The sequence below is a fragment of the Balaenoptera ricei genome, chromosome 19, assembly GCF_028023285.1.
Source record: "Balaenoptera ricei isolate mBalRic1 chromosome 19, mBalRic1.hap2, whole genome shotgun sequence".
NCBI classification, from domain to species: domain Eukaryota; kingdom Metazoa; phylum Chordata; class Mammalia; order Artiodactyla; family Balaenopteridae; genus Balaenoptera; species Balaenoptera ricei.
In genome coordinates this window covers 59,623,939-59,649,595 of record NC_082657.1, presented here as the reverse complement: position 1 = coordinate 59,649,595, position 25,657 = coordinate 59,623,939, and the positions used below count along the sequence as shown (strand labels likewise).

Genomic DNA, 25,657 nt, shown 5'->3' with positions numbered 1-25,657 from the left:
CCTCAAACACGTGCCACCTCTCCCCTTTTTCTTTTTAAGAAAGAAACTCCCCTGCCTACGAGAAAGAGGATGGTTTTACTTTTTCAGGAGAGGATCAAGCCAGCTCAAGTAAAAGAAAGAAACAGCCAACCAGTTTATTTGGGGCCGTTGGCAACATTTCTGTATTATTCCACAAGTTCCCACGGGCTGCACGCCCCCAGGACTTGCCCCAAGGTGTCTGCAGTGCTCCCATGACGCACAGATGGGCCGCTGTCTCTCGACTGGCTTTATCCTGCGTGTTCATGATTAAACACATTCCTTTTTCCATTTTTCTCCTTCGTCAATCGTTGACCCAACGTTTCCTAAACGCCGGGCACTGTGCTATGCATGGGACACACAGTCAGTCAGAGATCGACCCTCCAGGCACAGGAGTGGCATGAGTCACGCTGGGACCCATGAAGATGCTGAGATGTTCTGACAATGGGGAAAAGTTCAGGGGCCGCCAGGCGTGGCCTCAGTTTCCTCATCTGTAAAGTGGGGACAATGACCATGTCTTCCTCGAGGACTTGCTTCAGGACGTAAGATGTGACAATGCACTTGGAGTGCTTAGCACGGCTCCTGGCCCACAGTAACACCCAGTCGTGAACTGCTGGGGCCACGGTTACCGGACAGGTGAAGGGAAAAATGTGTGAGGTGAGAGGAGTCGCCTGTTGACACGTCCTGGGAGACTTGCTGAAAAGCATCAGCTTTGTTTTGCAGGGAAAGGGGAGCCGGGGCAAGTTTTCTGCTGGGTAGTAGCGGTGTGCATGTGTACGTGTGTGTTGGGAGTAGGGGGGTCAGAAGATGTGATTTATTAGGGGCTATTTTCATCCTATGTATCTTTCTAATTAATTAATTAATTTATTTAATTTTGGCTGCGTTGGGTCTTCATTGCGGTGCGGTGGCTTCTCATTGAGGTGGCTTCTCTTGTTGCGGAGCACAGGCTCTAGGTGCACGGGCTTCAGTAGCTGTGGCTCACGGGCTCTAGAGCGCAGGCTCAGTAGTTGTGGCGCACGGGCTTAGTTGCTCCGTGGCATGTGGGATCTTCCCGGACCAGGGCTTCAACCCGTGTCCCCTGCATTGGCAGGCAGATTCTTAACTGCTGCACCACCAGGGAAGTCCCTATTTTCATACTATGATTAGCAACAGGATTCAGTAATCAAATAAAATCTTAGCTGCAATCCAAATGAACCCAGATGCAAAAGACTGGGTGGGGGAGGGAACTCTGTTAAAAATAGGGGCAGGCTTCCCTGGTGGCGCAGTGGTTGAGAATCCGCCTGCCAATGCAGGGGACACGGGTTCAAGCCCTGGTCCGGGAAGATTCCATATGCCACGGAGCAACTAAGTCCGTGAGCCACAATTACTGAGCCTGCGCATCTGGAGCCTGTGCTCCGCAACAAGAGAGGCCACGATAATGAGAGGCCCGCGCACCGCGATGAAGAGTGGCCCCCACTTGCCGCAACTAGAGAAAGCCCTCGCACAGAAACGAAGACCCAACACAGCCATAAATAATAAATAAACTTAAAAAAAAAAAAGTATAAGTATTATTAAAAAAAAAAAAACAAACAAAAAATAGGGGCAGGGCCGCACCCACCAGGACCCGCCCCTACCCTGGGGGCCTCCCTGCAGCAGGAGGATGAGCTTGTTCACCGGGGCTCACAAGAGCTGACTGTGCTCATTTCTTCCCAAATCCACGTTCAGTAACTTTGCACTGGTAGCTTGAAATGGGCGGCTGTGAGTATTGACACCATGGAAAGTGGCAAACACCGCTTTCCGCTGGAGCCCGCTGTTCCCCTGAATCTCCTCCTTGGACCCTCTGAGGGTTCAAAATTCCCACTCTGCCAGAGCAATTCTTAAAATATTCATTAAAAAGAAAAAACGTCTGAATGGTGTCATGGGCCTGGCCATGGACATGCTAATTTACTTTCTAATTTAACTTGAGGAATAATGGCTTATACGAGGCAATGACCTTGCAGGACCTCTGACTTGGATTTTTTTTTTTTTAAAACAAATTTCATCTTGTGGAAAGGCCTGCTAAGAGCATCTATTTGACAATGTGCCTTGAAGCACATCTACTTGGTATTTGCTCTTGGGGCCATTATTACGGCCCAGTCTCCTTCTGGCAACCCCAATGTCTAGAGCAGGTGGTGGAAAGCTTTTCATATAACAGATCAGATAGTAATCGCATCGGCTTTATGGGCCATATGGTCTGTTACAACTCAACTTGGCCGTTGCAGTGTGCAAGCAGCTATAGATAATACGTGAATGGGTGTGGCCGTGTGCCCATAAAACAGATTTGTGAACACTGAAATTTGAATTTCATATAACTTTAGTGTCATAACATATTCTTCTTCTTTCTATTTTTTTCAGTCATTTAAAAATGTAAAAAAAATTCTTGGCTTGTGAGCCACATAAAAACAGGTGGCAAACCCGATTTGGCCTGGGAGTCACAGTTTCCATCCCCTGCTCCAGAGTGTAAAAGGGTCCTCTGGCCAGCTGGGGCCGCGTGGGCATCCATTCTACCCCAGAAGCCTGATCAATGTAACCCCGAGGATGGCAGGTGAACGGTGACGCAGAGCCACTTTCCCCTCCTGCGTCCATGACAGACATCACTAATCCATCACAGTTCTCTGCCACCAAGCCTGAGCATGGCCTCCAAATCCTCTCACAAGCACAGAGCCCCCTTAGCTGTGATCAGACTTGGCAGGTTAAGATAAAACCCGTTTTCCGTAACTGCTCCAGGACAAAATAGGGTGGAGAGGAGGGAAGAGGATATAGAGCTACTTGAAAACAGTAAAACTACTGACTGAGCAAAGTCTGAGCACTAAATCCAAAGTTGACATTTGGACAGGAGACTGGATACTAGAAGGTTGGGATGGGGTGGCCAGGGAGGAAAGGGTGGGCAGGTCTGTCCCCAGCATGACAGAATTGAGAGCTTTGACTTCAGACCATATCCTCTTAACACTTTGCTAAATTTACCACCTCTTACAAGTTGTGAAGGAGTGGGAGATACCTTCCATGCCTTTGAATCTACCCTTTCCTCTGTCTGGAATTCCAATCTCTTTTTTTTCACTTGGCAAACTCCTACCCATCCTGCAAGACCCAACTTAATGTCACCTCCTCCTGGGAGCCTTCCCAACTCTCCCATGCAAAATTAACTGCTGTCTTCACATTTCGTATTTGTTCAGGTGTCTCTCTCCTATTTCCCGGGGGTCCTTCAAAGGGCAGAAGCTGTGTTTGACTCATCTTGGTGGCCCCAGAACCTATCATAGGGTCTAGCATGTCATAAGATACTCACTAAATGAATGAATGCATCTAGATGCCCAGAAGCACAACAAAACTGCTGCTAGGAGGGACAGATGTTTCTCCCAAGAACTTTATCGGCTCTACAGTTTAGCCAGATTCTCTAGTACTTCCTCCCATCACTGCTCGTGCTATGAGCAGTGGTTGGTTGGTTTGTTCCTTTATTCACTCGTTCATTCAACCAACATTTATTGAGAATCTACAGTGGCCCAGGCACTGGTTGATCCTGAAAGCTGGGAACGAAGGACACAGACTCAAAACCAGAGCTGGAGACAGCAGGAAGGAGCAGGTGAAGGGACCAGGGCAGCCCCATGGGGATCTTCAGGAGTAAGACCTGAATTTAGCTCTGCAGCATCCTGTGGATGCTGTTTGATCTGTTGCCAAAGGCCAGGACGCACAAGCCCAGGCACAACCTGTTTAGTAGAATAGAAACATGGCTGGGTGCACCACCAGACTACATTTCCCAGTCTCCTCTGCAGTTAGGTAGGCCATGTGACTTCACTCCAGCCAATCGAGGATAGGCAAAATTGATGACATCACTTCCTGGTCCCTGCCTTAAAAACTTCCCCCCACAAGCCTCCATATTCTCTCTTTCCCTACCTGCTGGCTACACAGAATTATGGCCCACCTCCCAGGACCTGCAGGAAGGCAGAGCAACAATACGGTAGGGGCCTGGGCCCCCGAGTCAGTGTTTGGAGGTGAGCTATCCAGGAAAGCCATTTCACCAGGAACATGCCCATGGACTGTGGTGGGGGCAAGAAATAGATTTTGACCATGTTAGGCCATTAAAATGCGGGGACTGCTTGTTACAGCCATTAGCTTGTTCTGATGGAGAAACCTCTTGTTACTGTCCAAGAACCTCTGACCCCAAACCCCAGTTCTCACCCAGGTGAGTAGCAGCGTATTTGAGAAACAGCGGTGGGTGCTCAGGACGGCTCCCTCCACACACCCCACCCCCTCTGGGACCCCGTGCAGAAACTGCTTCACCCACCAATTATGCCGAATGAGAAAAGTGTCAATTGCTTCCCCAGTTTGTCCATGCTTTTTTGTAGAGGAGTTTTAGGCGTCTGAAAGGATGAGAACAATGGGTTTGTTAGATGAGATCCCAGCAGTGTCCCCCGGCTTCTGCCTGGATTTTTTAACGTCTTAAGCTGAGTGATGATTACACAAGGACACATATATAAAAATTCACTGACTGCTACAGTTCAGATCTGTGCATGTCACCGTAAGTTATATCTTGACAAAGATCCGAATAAATGTTTTAAAATAAAAATTTTGAAAAAGTGTACTCACATTAATCATATCATCCTTATTCCTAAGGAGTAGGCGGGGCTGGTGTCACCAGCTGAGAATCATCTCAAACCCCAGCTTACAAAAACCCAAAGCCCCACTGCCCTCACCTCTTCAGCCTGCATCATCTTAAACACTTCTCCAAACTGGGATCTTTCTCCTGTTCCGATCACGACACCCTGTGTTTAGGAGAGAGAAGACTGAGTTCTGAGGCTGAAAGCCTGCAGGTGAGGGAGGCCAGGGCCCCCAAGCACCCGGGGCTTACCTGTCCCTTCCCGTACTGCACCAGGGTCCCCATGAAGACAATGTTGCTCAGGGTGGTGAGGTCGCCCGCGCCCGTCAGCGGGGTGTCCGTCTTACTGCTTGGCTCGGCTTCTCCCGTGAAACTGGACTCGTCCACCAGGAGGTCTGTGACCTGGGGGAGCAAAGTGAGAAGGCGTGGCATCCGCTCTCCCATCTGTGAGCTGGTTTTCAAAGCCCAGAATGGTGTCTAGCACCTTAGCGTCATTGCCAACAGACAGCAAACAGGAACGTGCTGAAAGCAGGAAGCGAGTATCAGAACACAGCCTCAGATGCCTCCAGGAAACAGAAAAGCTTTGAATGTACGGCCCCTTTCAGAAAGCATAAAGGTCTCATATCCTATTTTAACATTATTTTAAATTTTAATAAAATATTTTTTAAAAACTTAGGCAATGGTTAAATTAGAACATCCCTTTCAGAGCATCCTGTCTTTCCCCTAACGCTCCACATCCCACCCACCTTGGAAGGTCCCGTACAATCTGTGTAGTCTGAGCAGCAGGGAGCCGGCTTATGCAGTGACTGCCTAAGGTCATGTCAACACCCAAAACACATACGCGGGCACAGATACGCACACACACCCAGACGTTTCCAGGGTGACACTTCCAGAGCACCTACCATGCGCCAGGCCCAGCGCGGAACACTTCACAAGGCTTATCCCTTTTTTTTTAATTTATTTTTTATCTTTGGCCGCACTGGGTCTTTGTTGTTGCGCGCAGGCTTTCTCTAGTTGCAGCGAGCGGGGGCTACTCTTCGTTGCGGTGCACGGGCTTCTCATTGCGGTGGCTTCTCTTGTTGCGGAGCATGGGCTCTAGGCGCGCGGGCTTCGGTAGTTGCGGCACGCGGGCTCAGTCGTTGTGGCTCACAAGCTCGGTAGTTGTGGCGCACGGGCCCAGCCGCTCTGCGGCATGTGGGATCTTCCCGGACCAGGGCTCAAACCCGTGTCTCCTGCATTGGCAGGTGGATTCTTAATCACTGTGCCACCAGGGAAGTCCCACACAAGGCTTATCTCTCAATCCTCACAGCCTCCATGAAAGATGCTATTATTTTCTCCTCTCTACATTTGGGGTAACTGAGGCATGGAGTGATTAAGAAATGTGCTCAAGTTGACATAGCTAGTTAGTGGCAGAGCAGAGGTCTGAACCAAGGCGATGGCTCCAGAAACTGCACTCTTAACCACCTTGCAAAACTGACCACAGGCCCAGTAGGTATCATTCAAGAGGTGAGTCTCCTGTGGCCAGAACTGTGCCAGGTACCACGGAGGACATGCAAGGCATCAGGGTGGGCTCTGCCCCTAAGGACCTTCTCATTTAAGCAAAAAAGAGCAAATGAGAGAGAGAAGCCATCTTTCTGCAAACTCACAAGAGAACAGTTAGATCAGTGTTTCTCAAATAGGGGTCTGTGAGTTCTCTGTAATTTCCAAATTTTACAATTCAATAACAGTCTTTAAAAAGTAGGCACACTGCCAGGGGACCCCAGTCCCCAAGGTTGACAGGGGCCACCACCTGCCTAGCAATGCCCATCTCCCCGTCCCCCTTCCTAACAGAACCCCATGGTGCTGGGAGCGATGATGTGCCCCCCAGCGCACCCCCAACCCTGTTTCCCAGCTTCCCTGGCAGCTCACGGTGTCTCCCCGTCTGGACAATGGGATGAGTGGTCTTGGGGAAGATCTCTGAAGGTGGCTGGGCTGACAGGCCCTCTTTGCCCTCCCTCACCTTTCTCCTTCTCTCCGCCTGGGCCATCGTTTTCATGGCTGGAGCTCCTCCAGAAGCTCTCTTACAAGCATTAAAAGGATGACCACACCCCAAGAGCGCAGAGTGGGGGGCTGGGAGAAACCCAGGTCCTTCGTTCCATGGTGGAGCTGCCTTATTGTCTCTGGACACTCCACTTCCGGGCTCTCATCATGTGAGAGAGGAATAAATCCCCGTTCAAGCCCATCGATCTACCTTAATCTGTTACCACAAACACAACTACAAACTGATCTAGAGTTTGTGTTTGTGTTTTTTATCCCCAGGACATCAAATGAGCTCATGGGGCAGCTCCTAACCCACAATGAAAGAAGAAATGGGAGAAGTGAGTCACCCAGCACCACCCGCTGCTGACTCCACAGGCCCCAGGCAGCAGAAACTGGCGCATTTCCATGGCAAGCAGAGATTTAGTTTCCAAGACACTGTCTAATGGGACATGATAACAACAGGAATAAGTTGTAACTTACTTACTTTGAAGCACAAGGAATTTGTACCTAGCTTGATGTTTGTTACCTTTAAGTAACACTGTAATAAAAATAATAGACAACACTGGAAGGGAACCCCTCCACTGGCTGAGTTTGAGAGACGTAGTTAGAACAACCTGCTGTCCTAATCAGATCTAATCTGCCGCAGAAGGTTTGGGAAACAAGAGGGTGGAGTGTCTGGTGTGGGGAGGATGAGCTGGAGAGCTTCCTGGAGGATCTGGGACGTGAAACAGGCCTTGAAGGATGAGCAGACATTTGGTGGGAGAATCAGGCAGGTCTTCAGGGATGGAAAAGAAGGCAGGTTGGAGAACTGCCGGTGGGTGAACTTAGTAATAACAAGCTTCATCAGAGCAATGGAGAGATGCGGGGAGGTAAAGAAAAGACCACTCATTTCCCAGCAACCCACCAGCACTAAAAGGACAGAAGCCCAACGCGCTGAGCACTGGTGCCAATTCACCCCCTCTGGGGACAGGTTCTTGGGAGTAGACAGAGGTGGGCACTGTCCCAGGTGCTGAAGCCACAGTGGGAAGGAGAGCTGGCCCTGCTCTCCAGGGGCACTGATTGGAAGAGGGCACAGGCAAAGAGACAGGAGGTTTGGTCCACCTGGGGACCCGTGTGGGGACCAGCATGACTGAAGCAAGGATGTATGGAAGGTGTGGTTGGAACCCAACTGTGTTTGGCATTGGTTAAGAAATTTGTATAATTACCTTGTAAGGAATGAGGAGCCATGAAAAGTCTTGAGCAGAGAAGGATGGACATGGGGGAGATATAAAAAAACGATGTTAGACGTTGGAAGAGGCAGGCCAGTTGCACTGGGAGGGGAAGCATACAGTCCAAGGAATAAAGGCCAAGTGAAGCATAGCAGGGCTCTCAACGAGGGGGCGGGAGTGGGCATGGACAGAAGAGCCAGACAGAAAGAACAAGGAGACAACGGGCAGCAAGTGGAACTAAGCAGACAGGTTTATTTGTTCTGTTTTTAATTCCAGTCTTTACACTTGTACAAGACTATCTGAATGCTAACTGCATGCCCAAGAGCCCCCCTGTACCTCCATTCTGGTTTCCCAGTGGACCCACGAGGGCTAGAGACTTCTTAAAGTTATTTTTTTTTTAAATCATATTTGCATATCTGTGATTTGGGAAGCTTTAGTTTTTCCGTTTATACAATGGATGAGTGAGTTGTTAGAACATCATTTTCCCACTTGTGTCTTGGGGAACCCTCTTTCACAGGGAGTTAATTGGTGCGCTATGGAGAAAGGGTTCCATGGTGAAAAACATTTTGGGAAACATGGAGTTAAAGCCAGTGAACTGGTTCTCCTTAGTGCAGGACTTTTCAGGGCCTTTACTATGCAAATAGGTGCTGAGACTCTCCAAATGGGGGAGATAGTATGTGGATCATCTTGTGGGGTAAGTTTCAGGAGACACTGGGCTGGAAGATCGCCAAGTCTCTTCTCGTTCCAACCCTAACCTCTCCAAACACACAGAGAACCTCATAAGCAGAACTCATTTTAACCATCGGTTTTTGCTGGTTAAAGAAACACCAATTAGAATATAACCTGCTCGCCCAGTTTCTCAATTGGTCAAGTCAACAAGACTTTAGTGGATGCCTATTATACACCCAAAGAATTTTAAGTCAGACTCTATTCCAAGAAGTTTGGAAATCAAGTTCTTGAAACAAACAGAGGGTGATTAAGTGCTAAATAGGATGGTGCTAAGTTACAGTACAAGAGAAACTCAGAGAAGAAATACTGCTGTTGATGGTATGCTAATGCTAATAAACGTTTGCTGAGTGCTTGTATTTTCTCATGCAACATTCACAATTATCCCATGGAAAAGATGCTGCTCTGATCCCACTTTACAGATGAGAAAACTGAGGCTCTGAGAGCTTAAGAAACTTGCCCAAGGTCCCAAAGGCTAGGTTGTGTCAGAGATGAATTCTAGTGCATTTTCTTAGCTCAGGCGTCCGTTCTCTCAGCAGAGTTAGGGATGGGGTTAGTGGGGCAGGGCGGGCTGTGAAGAGTCAGAGGGCGGAGTTTAGTCTTGAGCCACGTGGCGTGGGGGCCACTGCAGCTTCCAGGGCAGTAGGAGGCCCATGAACACAGAGCCTGGGGAGAGGACCCTATGAGGGGATGCTGGATGGATAGGATGGGGGGAGGTTCCAGCTGGAGTGACAGCAGCGGTTGCCCAAGCATGAGGATCTTTCACAGAAAGAACCCCATTAATTGGCAACACATTAAAACGTGAGGAAACAGACCTCAGCCAGCTGATCAAGGTCAACACCAGCAGTGATGGGTCATGGCAACAGCATGCACCCTTGATGGGACGTGAAGAGAAGGCCCCGGTATCTCTAGGGTCTTCTTCCCCCAAACCCAAGTCTAAGCATGAAAAAAGTCTAATCAGACAAGTCCCGATTGAGGCACATTCTACAAAATACCTGACCAGCCCTCCTCAAAACTGTCAAGGTTATCAAAAACAAGGCAAGTCTGAGCAACTGTCACAGCCCAGAGGAGCCTAAAGAGACATGATGATTAAATGTAACATGGGACCCTGGAACAACAACAAAAAAAGGGCATTAGGGAAAAACTAAGGCAATCTGGTAAAAGTATGGACCTTAGTTAATAATAACTTGCCTCGATTGGTTCATTAATTGTAACAAAGGTACCCTACTAATTTATGATGTTGACATTAGAGGAAAGGGTGCGGGATCTATGGGAATCCTCTCAACTATCTTCTCAATTTTTCTGTAAATCTAAAATGGCTCTAAAAAATAGTCTGTTTTTCTTAAAAAGAGGAAAGGAAGAGAGAGATGAGACACAGGTGCCTCTCTGAAGGCAGATGGCCAGAGAAGCAGGAAGAATGGGGCACGGGGCTGGGAAGGGAAGGGGTCACAGGTGCGGAGGTGGGTGTGGATTTGGATGTATTGGAATGGAGGTGGGCAATCTGTCCATCTGTCCATCCATCTCCTACGAGGGGCCAGGCATTCTTCTGGGCCCTGGGAATCCAGCAGGGCCGAGACAGACAAACTCCCTGCCTTTGTGGAGGGACTGGCAATAAACATGAAAGCAAACAGACATTGGAAAGAACAGCAGGTACGCAGGGCGAGGGGGCGGGGTGATGCCTCAGGAGAGGGGTCAGGGGAGGCCAGTGAGAAGGGGTCAGTGAGCTGAGACCTCAGGAATGAGAAGGCCTAAGTCATACTGGTGGAAAGTGGGTTCTGGTGGCAGAAATGGCCCTCCTGCGTGAAGACGCACTGCGGGCAGTTGAAAGCATCAATGCGCCTGGCTTCTAAGTCAGGGCTGGGCATACAGCTTGGGCCTCCTCTGCCTAGAACAGCTGATTCATGTCCATTCCAGGACGGCTCAAAAGCCACTGCCTCCAGGAAGCCCTCTGTGACTGCGTTGGGCCAGGCAAGTCTGTCCTGTTTGGGAAACCCAGAGTTCCCGGTGCTTTTCCCTCAAGCCCCTGCAGCAATCATTACCTGTCATGAGTAGATGTGGTTTGTCTGTCACTCTGGGCAATAAACCCATGAGCACAGAGATCTCGTCTGTTTTCTCCACTGCCTCCTCAGCACCCAGCACAGTTCCTGGCACATAGTAGGTGCTCAAGAAATATTTGTTAACTGAATGAGTGATGAGGATATGGGGAGGGGTGCCCTGAGGCAGGGAGGGAGGGCAGAGAGGCTTAGAGGAGGGCTTTGAGTGTGCTGGGCTGAATAATAGCCCCCGACCATCCGATCCCCCAAAGACACCCAAGTCCTAATCCTTGGAACGTGTGAAAGTGTTACCTTAATGGCAAAAGAGCCTTTGCAGATGTGACTGAATTAATGACCTTGCGATGCGGAGATTACCCTGGATGATCCTGATAGGGCCTAAATGTCATCACAAGGGTTCTTGTAAGAGGAGGATCAGAGAAGTGTCTGAGAGAAAGAAATACAAAGACAGAAGCAGCGGTTGGAGCAATTTGAGGCCACAAGCCCAGGAATGCAGGCGGCCTCTGGAGGCTGAAAAATGCAAGGGAACCAATTAATAGCTTAATTGATTAATTGGAACCAATTAAGAGCTTAATAGCAGATAAGAATATTCCACTGTGAGTAAACAAAGCTACTGATTGTTCAGTGGAGTTGCAAAAGGACAAAAAAGGAAATCTGTAGAGTGTTGGCGGCTGGCAGCCTTGAAAAAAGTCCTCGAGGTGGCAATGACCAGGTACAATTTAATTTGACAGAAGCGGGGCAGGAAGAAAACCAGCTGAAGTAGGAAAGGAGCCATTTGGGGTTTAAAAAATTGTTTCAAAGAACTGTTGTAGAGCCTGGTACTGATCAACAGTAAAATCAATTGCGGATATTTGTGACTTTGTCCCCCCATCAGGTGCTGCACAAGCAGGCAGCAGGTCTTAGCGTTTCAGCTTCAGGAGAACCCCACGAGGTGGGAATAAACATTAACCGCTTTGATAGATGAGGAAACCGAGGCAAAGAGAGGGTAAGCAACTTGCTCCAGGTCACACAGCTTATGAATGACAGGATCCGGCTAATGCCCAGCCCCAGGGCACTAACCATTAGGCAGCACTGCCTCTCTGTAGAGCCTGTAGTATATGTGTATCCTCCCTATCGGCAGGTGGACTCCCCACCCCGTACCTGGGGACTCCCTCACATTGTGGGGCAGAGCCCACCCCTAGGGGAGGCGTGGACAACGTCACATTGGCTTCCCCAGCCTTCCCGCAGGTGGGGCTTGGCCACTGGACAATGGTTCCTCTAATGGGACCCACCTGCCCTGGATGTGGAGTCGGAGGCCGGATGCTGGCAGGGGGAGAAGCGGACGGGGAGGAATCCACTCTGGTGCGGGGCACCTCCTGCTCACCCTGCCCCACCCTGCTCACCCTTGTTCCTGCCCTGCCTGGAGATCTGAAAGCCAGGGGCAGAGGGCCTTGAAAGCCTGGGTCCCCTCTGGCCCCTGCCTCTGCTTCAAAGTCTGGCTCAGGATGCTGTAAACGCAGCTCCCAGGGGTTAGCTCCCAGCCTCTTTGCCTCTCTCCATCCCCCCACTCCAGGCCACCCTTCAAACAGCCTGCTATCGATCCTGAGAACATGTCCTCCTTAATAAATAAATCAGGCTGATAACCTGGGCTTAACCCTTTATCACTAAAAGCTTTGAACAATTCTTAAGTATTCCCGGGATCATAAAATAGATTACTCCCATCAACGGATCCCTCTGAACTTGATTTAACCTTTTCTCGAGTATCAAATTTATCTCGGAGAGCCTCTGGAAATGTTCTGTGAAGCTGTGACACCCTGAGACCCACAAAGCTTGGGGATAGAGCTTGCCCCACACCCGACGTCCCCAGCTGTGCTCTTGTAAAAGCTTGCGCTACTGTTTATGGCTGTACTGGCTGTTCCCATCCTCGTGATTAAGCAGTCAGACAGCGTTTCTCTCTGACATCAGTGGGGCCGTTTCTAGAAGCAACTTTTCCCTCATTCCTCAGCCCCACCCTGGTTTAATCTGCCACTGCAGTTTGCTATAAACTAGAAAAATCACATAACCACAATTTGTTAGGCTTATACTTAAATGAGAATAAATAATTTGTGAAATGCCATTGGAGGAGCTTTGCGCTTAAAATTAGCTTGCTTGCTAACTTCCTGTTTGTGTGCACACATGCCTGTGTCTGTGCACACATGTGCACGAGACAGAGAGAACGCCTGCTTCCGAGAAGCTAAGTGTCTGCATGGCCCCTGGACCAGGGTCTGGGGCCCCTCACCTCTGTGAGACGGATGTCTGCAGGGATCCGGTCTCCGATGGAGAGAGACACGATGTCTCCAGGCACCAGGTCTCGAGCAAGAAGATGCTGGAGCTTCCCTTCTCTTATGCTGCGTTTGAAATGGGAAACAGCAAAAGCACCCATGTTGACATCTCATTTTTAGGCACGTTGATAAACTTGAGCAAAGATTACAGAAACATACTTTCTCTTTCCCTTATGGACAAACCCTTGTGCCTTTACGGTTTTATTATTTTTTAAATTCACCTATCCTAAAAGACTTTTGGGCAAGTGTATGGCTTCTAGGAGACCCTGAGCCTCATTTGAAAAGTGGGGTGACTACTGTTCACTCTGCCTGGAAACAAGACTGGGCCACACGGCCTCCAGAAGCTTCTGCTGATCTAGGGAAGCGATTCCTTAATGAAGCTGGCAGCTGGCGGCACTTCTGTCCTCAGAGGACACAGCACTCTGGTGTGCAGAGCCCGGCTCGGGACCTCAGGGATGGCAGAGGCTTGTCAAAGCTGGGAGGAGCATCTTAAGTGCTCGAGAAGCTGGGGACACCCCCTCCCACAGGGCCTGGACCGTTCCTCACGGCCATCTGACGTCTGCCGTTAGACACGGACGTGCTTCTGTGCACGGGCTCCCACTGGAATCCCACCACACACTGCCCCTTGCCCGACATGGTAGGAGCCTCCCAGACGGACCTGTGTCCACCTCCCCGACCTCCGTCAATTCATCCTGTACGTGGCAACCAGAGAGCTCTTAAAGCACAAAATTGGATCACAACTTCCTCCTACTCCAACCCTCTCCAGTGACCTTGGAGTCAAACCCAGCGGCCCTGCCTCCTGCCACCCCCCCCACCCCCCGCCGCCGCCCCGCCCCACCCCCGAACGCACCCAACTCCTTCTAGTCTCAAGGTCTTTGCTGACCTTGAATGCTGGAGCAGACATTCCCCTCTTCCCTGTTAACAGAATTCAATCTTATTCAGGTACTGCCCTTCTCCCCACAGCCCAGTGCTCTAGCGGGTGGGTCCTGAGTGGCTGAGACCATCAGCGTGATCCCAGCGCCTGCCATGACCGGCACAGGGACAGGCATGATCTACAACACTGGCCTAAGAGACAGGAGTGGATATTTGCTGGGGGCTTGAGAGAAAGTTTTTTTCACTCTGTATACACACACACACACACACACACACACACACACACACACACACACACAGATGGCCTCTTCTTCTGTTGGACCTTTTTATACCTGGCTGTGATGCCCGGAGCTGTGGCAGCCATTTTGGGATCATGAGGGAAGCTGGCCCAAGAACAAAGCTAACAAGCTGAGGATGGCAGAGTAAAGAAATAAAAGGCACCAGGTCCTTGGTGCCATCTTGAATTAACTAACCCCACTGTCCCCCCCACCTCAGACCCCTTACCATAAGACAACACAATTTCCTTGTGGTTTGCACAGCTGAATTTTCTGGGTTTTGTATCCAAGAGCACCTATCAGATATACATCTGCTCTTCCCTCAGCTCTTCCCATGGCTGGCTCCTGCTGTTTCTCAGACCTCAACCTAAAGGTCAGCTCCTCCTTAAATGTCAGATCAGGGTGGCCTGCCAGCCAGCTATTTAAGGTCGTTCCCACACCTCCCCTGGTCACTACCGCATCTCTGTGAGGTTCTCTTTCTTTTAATTTTTGTGTGGCTTTGGGTTTCAGGGGGTCTTTTTGGCTTTAATGCACCTGCCACATTCCAAAATCATCTCATCCTTCACTTCATCATCTGCCTCCCCTGTTAGAAATGTGAGCGCCCCAAAGGCCAGGGCCTTCCCATCGCTTCGCCTGGAACAATATCTCCCTGTACACAGTAGGTGCTTAGTAAGTATTTAGTGAATGCATAAAGGATGGAGGTAATGCAGGAAGGGTCTGCAGGGCAGATGCTGTTCCCGACTTGTGACACGGGTCTCAGGGACTCGAGGAGTGAGGCTGTGTCCCTTCAGTGCTCTTTCAACTCTACCAGTCTGTCCGCCTCCGCTGCTCTTGCAAAAAAAATTATCTTTCAGAAGTGACTTCCAGGGACATCAATAATGCATACTATTCACCCAAAAGGCCAAGACTTGATATTTAAACTTAAGATCAGCTCATCAAGCCATTTAAATCATAGATGCTTCCGTCTGCTTATAGGATTACGTCACACGTCACACGTCTGGATTTCTGACAGCCTTGTTCATCCAATCGTTAGGCCCAGACGTTTTTACTGCCCTCCGATGAACCTTCTAGAATTGACTCATCCTCTCTCATGCTTTCACATCGTGCTCTTTTGGTCTCTATTTTGTTACTCATTATTCTCTGCCTGTTCTCACACACACACACACACACACTCTTTGCTTGCTGTTTCCATGAGAGGTGGAACTCTGTCTCACTAGATCTTTCTATCCCCCAGCCCTATGCTCCATTTTGCCAAATACACGTTAAGGTTCTTTCCCCCAAATTATCCTTCGGGTAATAGAGAGTTACTGTATGTTTAAATCCTTCCAAAGTACCTCAGATCACCAGATACTTTCAGTTACTTTCTTTTGAGCAACAACGTCTATTTGGGAAAGACACGTGACTTTAAAACAACCTCAACTGATGCTAGCAGGGGTAAGGGAGAGGACCTGGGCCTTTTCCAAAAGAGTTTCATTTTTACAGGGAAAATAACATAGGGATTACTGATACACTAAAAAATTAAATGGACAAAAAAAATCAAGCCTAAAACATTCTCCCGGGGCTTCCCTGGTGGCTCAGTGGTTAAGAACCTGCCTGCCAATGCAGGGGACACGGGTTCGAGCCCTGGTCCGGGAAGATCCCACATGCCGTGGAGCAACTAAGCCCGTGCGCCACAACTTCTGAGCCTGTGCTCTAGAGTCCACAAGCCAGAACTACTGAGCCTGCACGCCTCAACTACTGAGCCTGCGTGCCTAGAGCCCGTGCTCTGCAACAAGACACCGCAATGAGAAGCCCACGCACCACAACGAAGAGTAGCCCCCACTTGCCGCAACTAGAGAAAGCCCACGTGCAGCAACGAAGACCCAACGCAGCCAAAAATAAATAAATTAAATAAATAAATTAAAAAACAAACAAACAAACCTCCTCCCTTCTGCCTCTGTGGCCCCCTTTACCCATGGCGGCAGCCCCTGCACATCCTCTACGCTGAGCTGTCCGACACTGCAACCACTACCCTGTGAGGCTATGTGAACTCAAGTTAAATAAAATGAAGACTTCAGTTCCTCGGGTGAAGTCCTCAGTAGCCATATGGGACTAGTGGTGCCGTCCCGGGCAGCACACATGATAGAACATTCCAGAAAGTCCTATGGCACAGCACTGCGCTAAGCACACAGGCCCAGGAGGAATGGGGAGACATTTTCGTCTTTTTTCCTTTTTAAATGTCTTTGGGGAGGGCTGTGTGATACCCAAATGGCAAAGCTGGAATGTCCGGGCAGGAAAGAGGCTGGCGGGCAGCTGAGCAAATGGCCGGAGTTCATTACTGAGTTGTCTACCCCCTTCAGACAGAGTTCTGATGCCTCAGCTTGTTCAAGCCCCGCCTCTCAGCCTCTTCCGAGACCCCCTTTGAGAATCCAGTGAAAATTCCGAATGCCTCCCTAGGAAAAACGCGCACAGTTTTGCACACTTTATCATAGATTTTGTGGGCCACCCTCTCCCCAAAGCCATTCCCGTCACCCGTGGCCCCCAGGCTGGGCACCCCGATTACACACCAGTGACAGAGTGGAGGCCCAGAGAGGTTGAATGACACACCCAAGGACATGTAGCAATTGGCTGGCAGGGCAGAGACCAGGTTTCCTAACCCCCAGTAAGACATGCTTCTCCCATATCACATTACAAAGGATATAAATATTGCCAAACTTTTGTCAAACTCACCAGCCCACTGGCTCCTCTGATGAACCAAAAAGTCCCAGGGGGGGTCTCTGACTTACCAGTTACATTCGGGAGGTACCAGCTTGGTCAGCTCTTCCAGAGATTTTTCCGACCTGTACTCCTGGCAGGAAGCATGTGAAACATGGTGTTTAAGAGGGAGGCCTCCACAAAGCTCCCATCAGCCCGGGTGACCCCGCCCAGGACCTCAGGACACACATTACACACCTGGATGAAGGCGACGGTGACCACGATCAGCACGGCCTAGGGGGCAAACGGGAGGGGACCTTAACACCCAGCTGCCCAACGAGCAGGTGATCGAGCCCAGGGGAGGCAAGGAGAGGGCATCGTCTTGCAAAATATTATTTCCTTTCTTCTTGCAAAATAAGAGCACTGTGCAGAAATTTAGAAAACAGACGAGCCAGAAAAGCACCTCCAACTCTGCCACCTAGAGGTTCACATCTGGGGGTTATCCTTCTAGATTTTTCAGCATAGATACACTTACAACACAGGATCATCTAGTACAGAGATAATCGTTTATATCTCAACAGCAGCTAATAAACATCAGTCCACATCAGAAGATGCGGACCTAGCCTCAGGCTTTCGAACAGAAGCATCGAATTCCACTGCACGGAAGGAGTCTGGTTTTGTATTTTAAAAGACGGCACTTGACAGATAGAAGGAAGCAGGAACGAAAGTCATCAAAATGTGTTCAGAGCCACATTTAAAAGGTCACATACTGTATGAGTCCATTTATAGGAACTACCCAGAATAGGTAAACCCGTGGGGACAGAAAGCGATGGTGGTTTCAAGGGGCTGGTGGTGGGGGGTGGGGAAGGAGAGCGTCTGTGTAATGGGAACAGGGTATCTTTTAGGGTGAGGAAAACATTTTGGAACTAGATAGAGGTGGTGGTGGCACAACATTGTGAATATAGTAAATGCCCCTGAATTATTCACTTTAAAACGGCTAATTTTTTAAATTAAAAAAAACATTTTTTTAAAAGGTGCCCAACGGTTCTCTCTGTGTAATGATTACGAACAATGATTCTTGTTTTGTTTTTGTTTTTTTGGACGCACCACACGGCATGTGGGATCTCAGTTCCTTGACCAGGGATCGAACCCACGCCCCCTGCAGTGGAAGCGCAGAGTCTTAACCAGTGGACCGCCGGGGAAGTCCCCGAGCAATCATTCTTTGTGCTGCGCACACAGCCAGGATCCAGCAATTCCACCCGGGATCACAGGGGAGGAGTTCATTACAACACTGATCCCGACGGCAAAGAACCAGAAGCCACCAGCGTAACCACCAAGAGAGCGACGGCCAAGGAACCAGGACACCCCACGTGCAGGTAGAGAAGGATGTGGATTTTCCTGTCCTTTCTTTCTGTTGTGTTTTCTTTTTCTAAAAAAATCTACTGCCAAACTCTTTTTTCCTTGCATAACAAAGACAAGCACAGACGCAGCAAGCCCCTCGGCAGCCAGCCGGGTCTGGGATGGGGGCACTGCCCCCCACGGGGTGCACTCACCATGGCGATGCTGATGGCGTCCTCGTAATTCTTCGTCAGGACGCTCACCAAGGCAGAGGCCAGAAGCAGCAGGATCAGGGGGTTCTTAAACTGAAAAATGAACACAGGGTAGGGGGATCTTTTCTAGGCTCACAGAGATCAGAGATTGGGCTTTCTCCCGTGTAGCAATGTCAGCTCTACACTCACAGCTCGCTTCCAGGCCAACCCGACAGTGATCCGAGGGCTAGGAGAGGAGGACCACCAACACGCGACGGTTTTCTTCTGCCTGAAGACCCACCACTGCAGCTTCACTGACATCGGCTTCCTGGGGTCATCCTGACACTGTCCCTGTCAAGACGCCAGCCCTGGCCCTGCCTTTGAGTTCTTGGTCTTGCTTTGCCACATCTCCACGATGCTCCAGGTCAGAATCTTCCCCTCTGGTGGGATGCCAGCCCTGGTCCAGCATGGCCAAGGGGTCCCCTCTCACCACACCAGTCCTGCAATCCTGTGTGTCCCAATTACAACAACCCACTCTTGTAACTGCCTCTGGGAGCTCCAGTGATGTCCCTCCTGAGAAAAGGTGTTCCAGAAACTTCCCAAAGGATTTTTACTTTATTATTTTATGTACAGTGGTCTTCTCTTATCTGTGGTTTTGCTTTCCACAGTCTCAGTGACCTGCGGTCAACTGTGGTCCCAAGATATTAAATGGAAAATTCCAGAAATAAATAATTCATAAGTTTAGAATTCTGTGCCATTCTGCGTAGCATAATGAAGTCTGCGCCATCCCATTCCATCCTGCCTGGGATCCCCAACCAAACACATCCTCTGCTCCTGGCACCCAACCACTGACACCCTCGTGGCTCAATGATCCAGGATGACATGAAGCAGATAAGCCTCCTTCTACGTCACGATGCCTGCGTCACTCCCGTCACTTCAGCTCTTCATGTAGGCATTGTACCGTCTCACATCATCACAAGAAAAAGAAAGGTGAGTACAGTATGATGAGATATTTTGAGAGAGAGAGAGAGATTAATTCACATGGCTTTGATTACAGTATATTGTTATAATGGTTCTATTTGATCATTACTGCTGTTAATCTCTTACTGTGCCTAATTTATTAATTAAACTGCATCATAGATATGTATGTACAGGAAAAAACATAGTATATATAGGGTTTGGTACTATCAACTGTTTCAGGCATGCTTTGGGGTCTTGGCATGTATCCCCCACAGGTAAGGGGGAACTACTGTATCTGTCTCATTTCACACATACATTTCAATTGTTACAGACAAGTGAAAGGAAGCATAAACACAAACATATAAAGACAGGATCAGAGAGATCAGGATCAGGGTGGGAGTCAAAATATCAATAAGCAAATCATGGTGGTTTAAATTGGGGCTGTACCTTTGGCTCTGAGCTTCCCAGCAGCAAAGGCAAAAAGGGAAATGTGATCAGATGTGTGATTCGTACTGCTCACGGAAAGAAGCACATCAGCATCATGCCAGTGTGGTACATGAAGGGATTTAATGCCTCTCACCCCAGAACTGCTGTGCTTTAACTCCTCTGAATGAGGGACAGGGCACTTTGCGGTCAGCTCACGGGCCACCTGGTGTTATGGAGTTAGCCACCGCATCTATTGTGAATCCTCAAGACTGAGCAACTTGAATGTATTTCACCTTCTTAGCTACAATTTTTCTGCGACTGTATCAAATTATTTGTCTCTATTCTCTGCTAGAATGTAATCTTCCTAAGCACACAGGCCATACCTATCCTGGGGTCCCCAATCCTTCCAGGACCCAGATGGGGGTCTGAGCACATGGGGAGGCAGGCAAGAGCTCAGGAATCTGATAGAATTCCAGCTCTGTCTCCACCATGACCTCACTGACAGACCTCGAGCAAGCCTCTGACTTCTCCAGCCTCTCTCTCTCTCGGCTGATGGGAGGACTAAAGGGCATAAGGAGGGTAGAGTGACCTGCCCAGTGGGTGGCACACAGTAGGTACTCAGTACATGGGAGCCAGAAGGACCAAGACTGATTACAAAAGGCACTGGATAAACACTAGCCAAAGGCAGGAATCGTGGCTGCCTGAGCTCCAGAAAATGGTCCCTCTTATCAGGGCTCCTGATCCAATAGCAGGCCCTCAGGGAAGCTTTCCCATCGATCCTTGCCAGGGCTGGGCTGGGCTGGGTTGGGTTAGGGGGTGGTCATCACACGTTCAGAGAGAACCACACCTCAAAGCCAGCTTGCCTGGAAGCCCCGGTGCTCCGGTCTAAGACACAGTGGTGGGAGTCAACCCCGGGAGACTCGCGAAAGAGCCTCCCACAAAAACCTGAAACCCGCGTCAAAGTTTCTGAGATGGACCTTATTCAGTTAGCTACAGGCTTCTTCCCAAGGGTGATGTCTTCAACATGTAAATAAACTATCCATCCATTTTACGGATCTCATAAGCCATTCCATGGGCACGAGTTCACAGATTAGGAAAAGGGATTAGATTTAAAGGGCACACCATCGAAAAGCAAACGGTGGGCTTTGTTTAGACCCCGAGTCTAACAAATCAACTGTGAAGGGGTGCCTTTGAGGCATGTGGGGAAAACCAGCTCTGGACCAGGCACTGGACGATGTGAATGAAGTGCTCATGGTCTTAGTGGGATAGTAGTATTGTTGTTATGGTTAAAAACAAACAAACAAACAAAAAGACAGTCTTCCCTGGCGGTCCAGTGGTTGGGGCTCCGAGCTTCCACTGCAGGGGGCATGGGTTCGATCCCTGGTCGGGGAGCTAAGATCCTGCGCGCTGCGCAGGGTGGCCAAAGATAAATAAATAAAGGCTTCCCTGGTGGCGCAGTGGTTGAGAGTCTGCCTGCCGATGCAGGGGATACGGGTTCGAGCCCGGGTCTGGGAGGATCCCACGTGCCGCGGAGCAACTAGGCCCGTGAGCCACAACTACTGAGCCTGCGCGTCTGGAGCCTGTGCTCTGCAACAAGAGAGGCCGCGATAGTGAAAGGCCCGTGCACCGTGATGAAGAGTGGCCCTCGCTTACCGCAACTAGAGAAAGCCCTTGCACAGAAACGAAGACCCAACACAGCCAAAAATAAATAAATAAATTTATTAAAAAAAATATATATATATATTAAATAAATAAATAAATAAATAAATAAAAAATAAAAGAGAGAGAGAGAGAAAGAACAATGTCCTCCAGGGCAGACATACACTCCAAAGTATAGATGGTAAAATGATTCAGTATCTAGAATTTGCTTTAAAATGCTGCAGTGAAAAAAGGGGGATAAAAAATGGGGCAAAACGGGTTGAATAATTAGTAAAGCTAGATGGTGGATATATGGGGTTTATTATCTTATTCTCCCTCCTAATGGATATTTTTGAAATTTTCCCTAATAAAAGGTTTTGGTCAGAGGAGTTCCAGCTTTGGTCCTGAGAGCTCCTGGAAGCACTGAGATGGGGGAAGGGGATTGGGGGCAGTTTGCGGAGGGAAGTGGCTGCCGACAGTCCTTGGGCCGGGCTCAGAGCTGCCCAGCAGAGCTCACAGCCATGGCCAAGCACCACCACCCCGGAGGGGGACACGCCCTTTCCGCGGAAGTCCAGGGAGGATGGAGGGCCAGATAAAAGGGCAGGCCAGCTAAGAGTATATTAGTGTCCTGGGGATGCGGTGATAAATGACAACTTGGGGGGCTTAAATCAAGAGACTTATTCTCTCACAGTGCTGGAGGCCGGAAGTCCAGAAGCAAGGTGTCGGCAGGGCCGTGCTCTCTCTGGAGGCCCGAGGGCCTCCTAGGGGAGGACCCTTTCCTGACTCTTCCAGCTCCTGGTACTGCCGGCACTGCTTGGCTTGTAGACACATCTCTCCACCTCTGCTGTCGTAGGGCCTTCTCCCCTCTGTGTGTGTCTGAGTCTCTTCTAAGGACACCAGTCACTGGATACGGGCCCACCCTAACCCAGTACGACCTCATCCTCACTAATCACATCTGCAAAGACCTTATTCCAAATAAGGCCATAGTCTGAGGTTCCAGGTGGATGTGAATTTTGAGGGGACGCTATTCAACCTTGCGCAGGGAAGGAGAACCCCTCAGTTCAGTGGAGTTAAGAATAAGATCTCCTTTCAGCCGCGAGCCCATCACAGACTTCCCACCCGGTTGGACAGAAGTGAGGGGGGAGGGGGCACAAACACGCCCTGAACACCCGTCAGGCGCCTGCATTCTCCAGGCCACCTTCCAAGGCCGGGTTACCCCACATGCACCAGGCCTCTCCGCAGGGCCTTTGCACGTCCCCCCCTGCAGCACCCTTCATCCAGACCCTCCCACGGTGCCTCTCCTCACTTCACTGGGTCTCTGCTCAGACATCGCCCCCTCCAGGCACCAGTCAGACGCCTCTGCTGACCACCCAGGTCCCCGCCGGCACCTCCTCACTCCTGTCTTGACTCCTCTCCTCAGGCCACGCCCACTGGGTGCTGTTTCACTCAAGGAGTGTCTGTTTCCCCGAAACCAGAAACTTGGGCCACTACTCTATGCACAGTGCCTCGAGCAGGCCAGGAGCACAAAAGGCGTTTATCTAGAATGAATGAATGAACAGCCAACGCGCGGTGTTAGTTGGGGGAATCGGAGGCTTGGTGGGGTTGGAACTCCTGCTTCCGGTCACCCAGCCGAGTGGGGATCAGCGCTGGGTCTGTCCTGCCCCAGCTGCGTGGCCTCCTGGCCAGGTCACTTCTGTGACGCCGCCTGGATCCCTGCCCTCAGCTCTCCCGGCCCTGGCTGGCAGCTCCCTCCCTCCCTGCAGGCTGTACCCAGTGGAGACTCAGAGAGCAGGGGGCCTGTTTCTGCACAAGGGACCCCTCCAGCCATGGGCTCAGGGCTAGCTCATGGGTCCACAGTCCTGGCCAGGACGCTCTGAGAGCTGGGACCAGGTGCTGGCCTCACCCTGAACTCCAATTCCAAGCCCATCATCTCACCCCCTCCCCCTGAGGCTGGACCCGAGCAACCCTCCAGGCCGACACTGATACCACCAGCCTCCCTCCCTCCCTCCCCTCCTGGAGACCATCCCCAGCACCTGCCCCCTCCCACCCAAAACAAGTGAGTCACCGTGAGACACAGCACACAAGTGTCAGATCCAATGGGAAGATCCCACCACGTGCCACTAGTGCTGCCCTGGCCACAGATAATCAGACTCTTCTGGCTCATGGGGCCCCTTCTAAGCCCACAAGTAAAGGGGGGACAGGCAGAAAGCGGTCTGTTGAAACCTTACTGTGCGGTGAAATGGTGGAACACTGGAGACGTTGATTACAATAAACAGTAACAACCGAAACAACCAGCATTTCCTGAGCACCTCCTCCATGCCATGCCCTGTGCTCAGCGCTTTACCTGCATCATTTCGTAGGCTCCGCCCAACCCCATGACACAGGTACTGTTAAGTAGTCCTGCTTGATAAATGACCAACCTGAGGCTCTGAAAGAAACTGAATTGCCAAGGATTTAATTAGATCAGGCAACTCCAAAACCTGTGCTCTTAACAGCTACGCTCAAATCAAACCAGGGCTAACTGGCAGACACTGGGACTTGGGGCAAGCTTTATTAAGCACTTAATACGGGCTAAGCTTCTTCTTTTGAAAAACTCAGAACAGGAGGTACTTATTAGTCCTATTTTCTAGATGGGGACAATTGAGGCTCAAGGAGGATCGACAGTCACAAGGCTGAAGTGGGATCTGAACCCGGCTGACTCTAATCTACCTTTGCTTCCTGACTCCAGGGCAGGGATCTTGGGTCACACTAAGGTAGAATTCCTAATGGTGAGTCTCCTGAGACAGAGAAGCAGGGCTGCCTCGTGAAGTGGCGAGCTCCCTGTCACTGCAGGGGACAGACGGGAGAATCACAGCATCTGGCATGTAGCAGATGCTCAGTGAACATAAAGAATGAATAAGTGAGAGCACACGGACTTCCTGTGTGCCCATCAAGGGCGGGAAAACACGGCCATCGGGAGCTGCCTTCCAATCCCGCAAGGATTCCCTGAGATGGATTCCTGAACTGATGAGGTTAAGAAGAATAAGCACGTTTCCTGCTCTTAGAAACTGAAGAGATTTCATTCCTGGAAAGGTCCTGGCTGGAGGCTGGAGGAGAGCCCTTGGTGGGAGGTAGAGGCCAGGTGAGCAGGTCCTAGTGGAAGGGGCAGGCAGGGCAGAACTGACCAAGGCCCCACTCCAGAAGGGAGGAGGTCCCCCCTCACAGCCTGTGTGTCTGCCCCCTTCCCTGAACTTCACCTTCCAGGAGCCTCCGCTGCCTCTTCCCAACACTGGGATTCCAGGAAGTTTCTGGGTTGGCCAGAGCCACCTGCATACCTAGAAGCCTATTTTGGTGCCAAAATGCGTCAATGAATGACCTCCCTAGGGCACTGAGAACCGACCAATGAGCAGGGTGGGGACTGGAGGAGAATGCAGGGTGAAGATGCTGCAAGGAGGGCTGTGATTGGTCCCTGAACTGACCAATCGAGAAAGCCCTAAATGTGAGCCAGGGGAAGGCAGCTGAAGCCGGGCAGCCCTGAGTTAGGCTAAGAGGGAGGTGTCAGGGCTGGGAGAGGGTGCAAAAGGCCAGAGGGGAAACTGAGGCAATCTGCACGGCTTCAGGTTCCCATGGCTTCATGGGAAGTTCTGCCTGTTAACTGGAGCTTTCAGAGCTGGTACTGGGGGGTGGGGGGTTGATTTCTAGACGGGAACTTGCAGCCGTGTCTATTTCCATTTTTTTCCCCCCTTCCCAATGGCTTCCAGGCATTTGACTCATGCACCATGCGTTCAGCACCAACGGCAGAGGCTAAGAGGGCCGGGGCTCTGCAACCAGATGCCTGGCTTCACTTCCCAGCACTGCCACTAACTACTGCGTGACTCTGGGCCCTGGTTGCCAGATAAACTACAGGTCACCCAGTTAAATGTGAATTTCAGATAAACAAGGAACTTTTTTTTTAAGTATAAGTAGGTCCCATGCAACATTTGGGACATAGATAAAAAAAAGAACAGTTTTTTCATGTATGTGAAATTCAAATGTAACAGGGCATCCTGTAACTTTATTGGCTAAATCTGGCAACCCTACACAGCCTTGGGAAATATTTCCACTTCTCTGTACTTTACCCTCCTCATCTCGAAGTGGGGATTAGGAGGAAGATTAAGTAAGTCGATGCTTACTTACTTACTCAGTTAGCATGTGCCTGGCACATGGTAAACCCTCCATGAATGAAACAACTACTGTTCACAGCCATGGCTGCTGGGGTAGTTAGTGAGCCCCCCTGCTGCCGGCTAAGAGCAGCCTGAATGCGGAGAGCCTTGTTTAACTCTGTAGTACAGCTGCTCCACACCCTGGGACTTACCCACGGACACCCTCAATCCATA

At 50.2% G+C, this 25,657-nt stretch overlaps 1 protein-coding gene across 2 annotated transcripts in view; it reads right to left on the bottom strand.

Annotated features, from left to right (window-relative positions):
- The window catches only part of ATP2C2 (ATPase secretory pathway Ca2+ transporting 2), an 81,228-nt gene that overhangs the window by 22,727 nt on the left and 32,844 nt on the right, over positions 1–25,657 (bottom strand). For both annotated transcript variants that reach the window (XM_059905268.1, XM_059905267.1), the window contains exons 4-10: positions 18,303–18,392; positions 17,008–17,043; positions 16,842–16,903; positions 12,886–12,994; positions 4,877–5,026; positions 4,722–4,790; positions 4,313–4,388 (exon numbers count right to left, since the gene is read on the bottom strand). In XM_059905268.1, the coding sequence (XP_059761251.1) occupies positions 4,313–4,388; positions 4,722–4,790; positions 4,877–5,026; positions 12,886–12,994; positions 16,842–16,903; positions 17,008–17,043; positions 18,303–18,392 (592 nt within the window). The remainder of the gene's footprint in view (positions 1–4,312; positions 4,389–4,721; positions 4,791–4,876; positions 5,027–12,885; positions 12,995–16,841; positions 16,904–17,007; positions 17,044–18,302; positions 18,393–25,657) is intronic.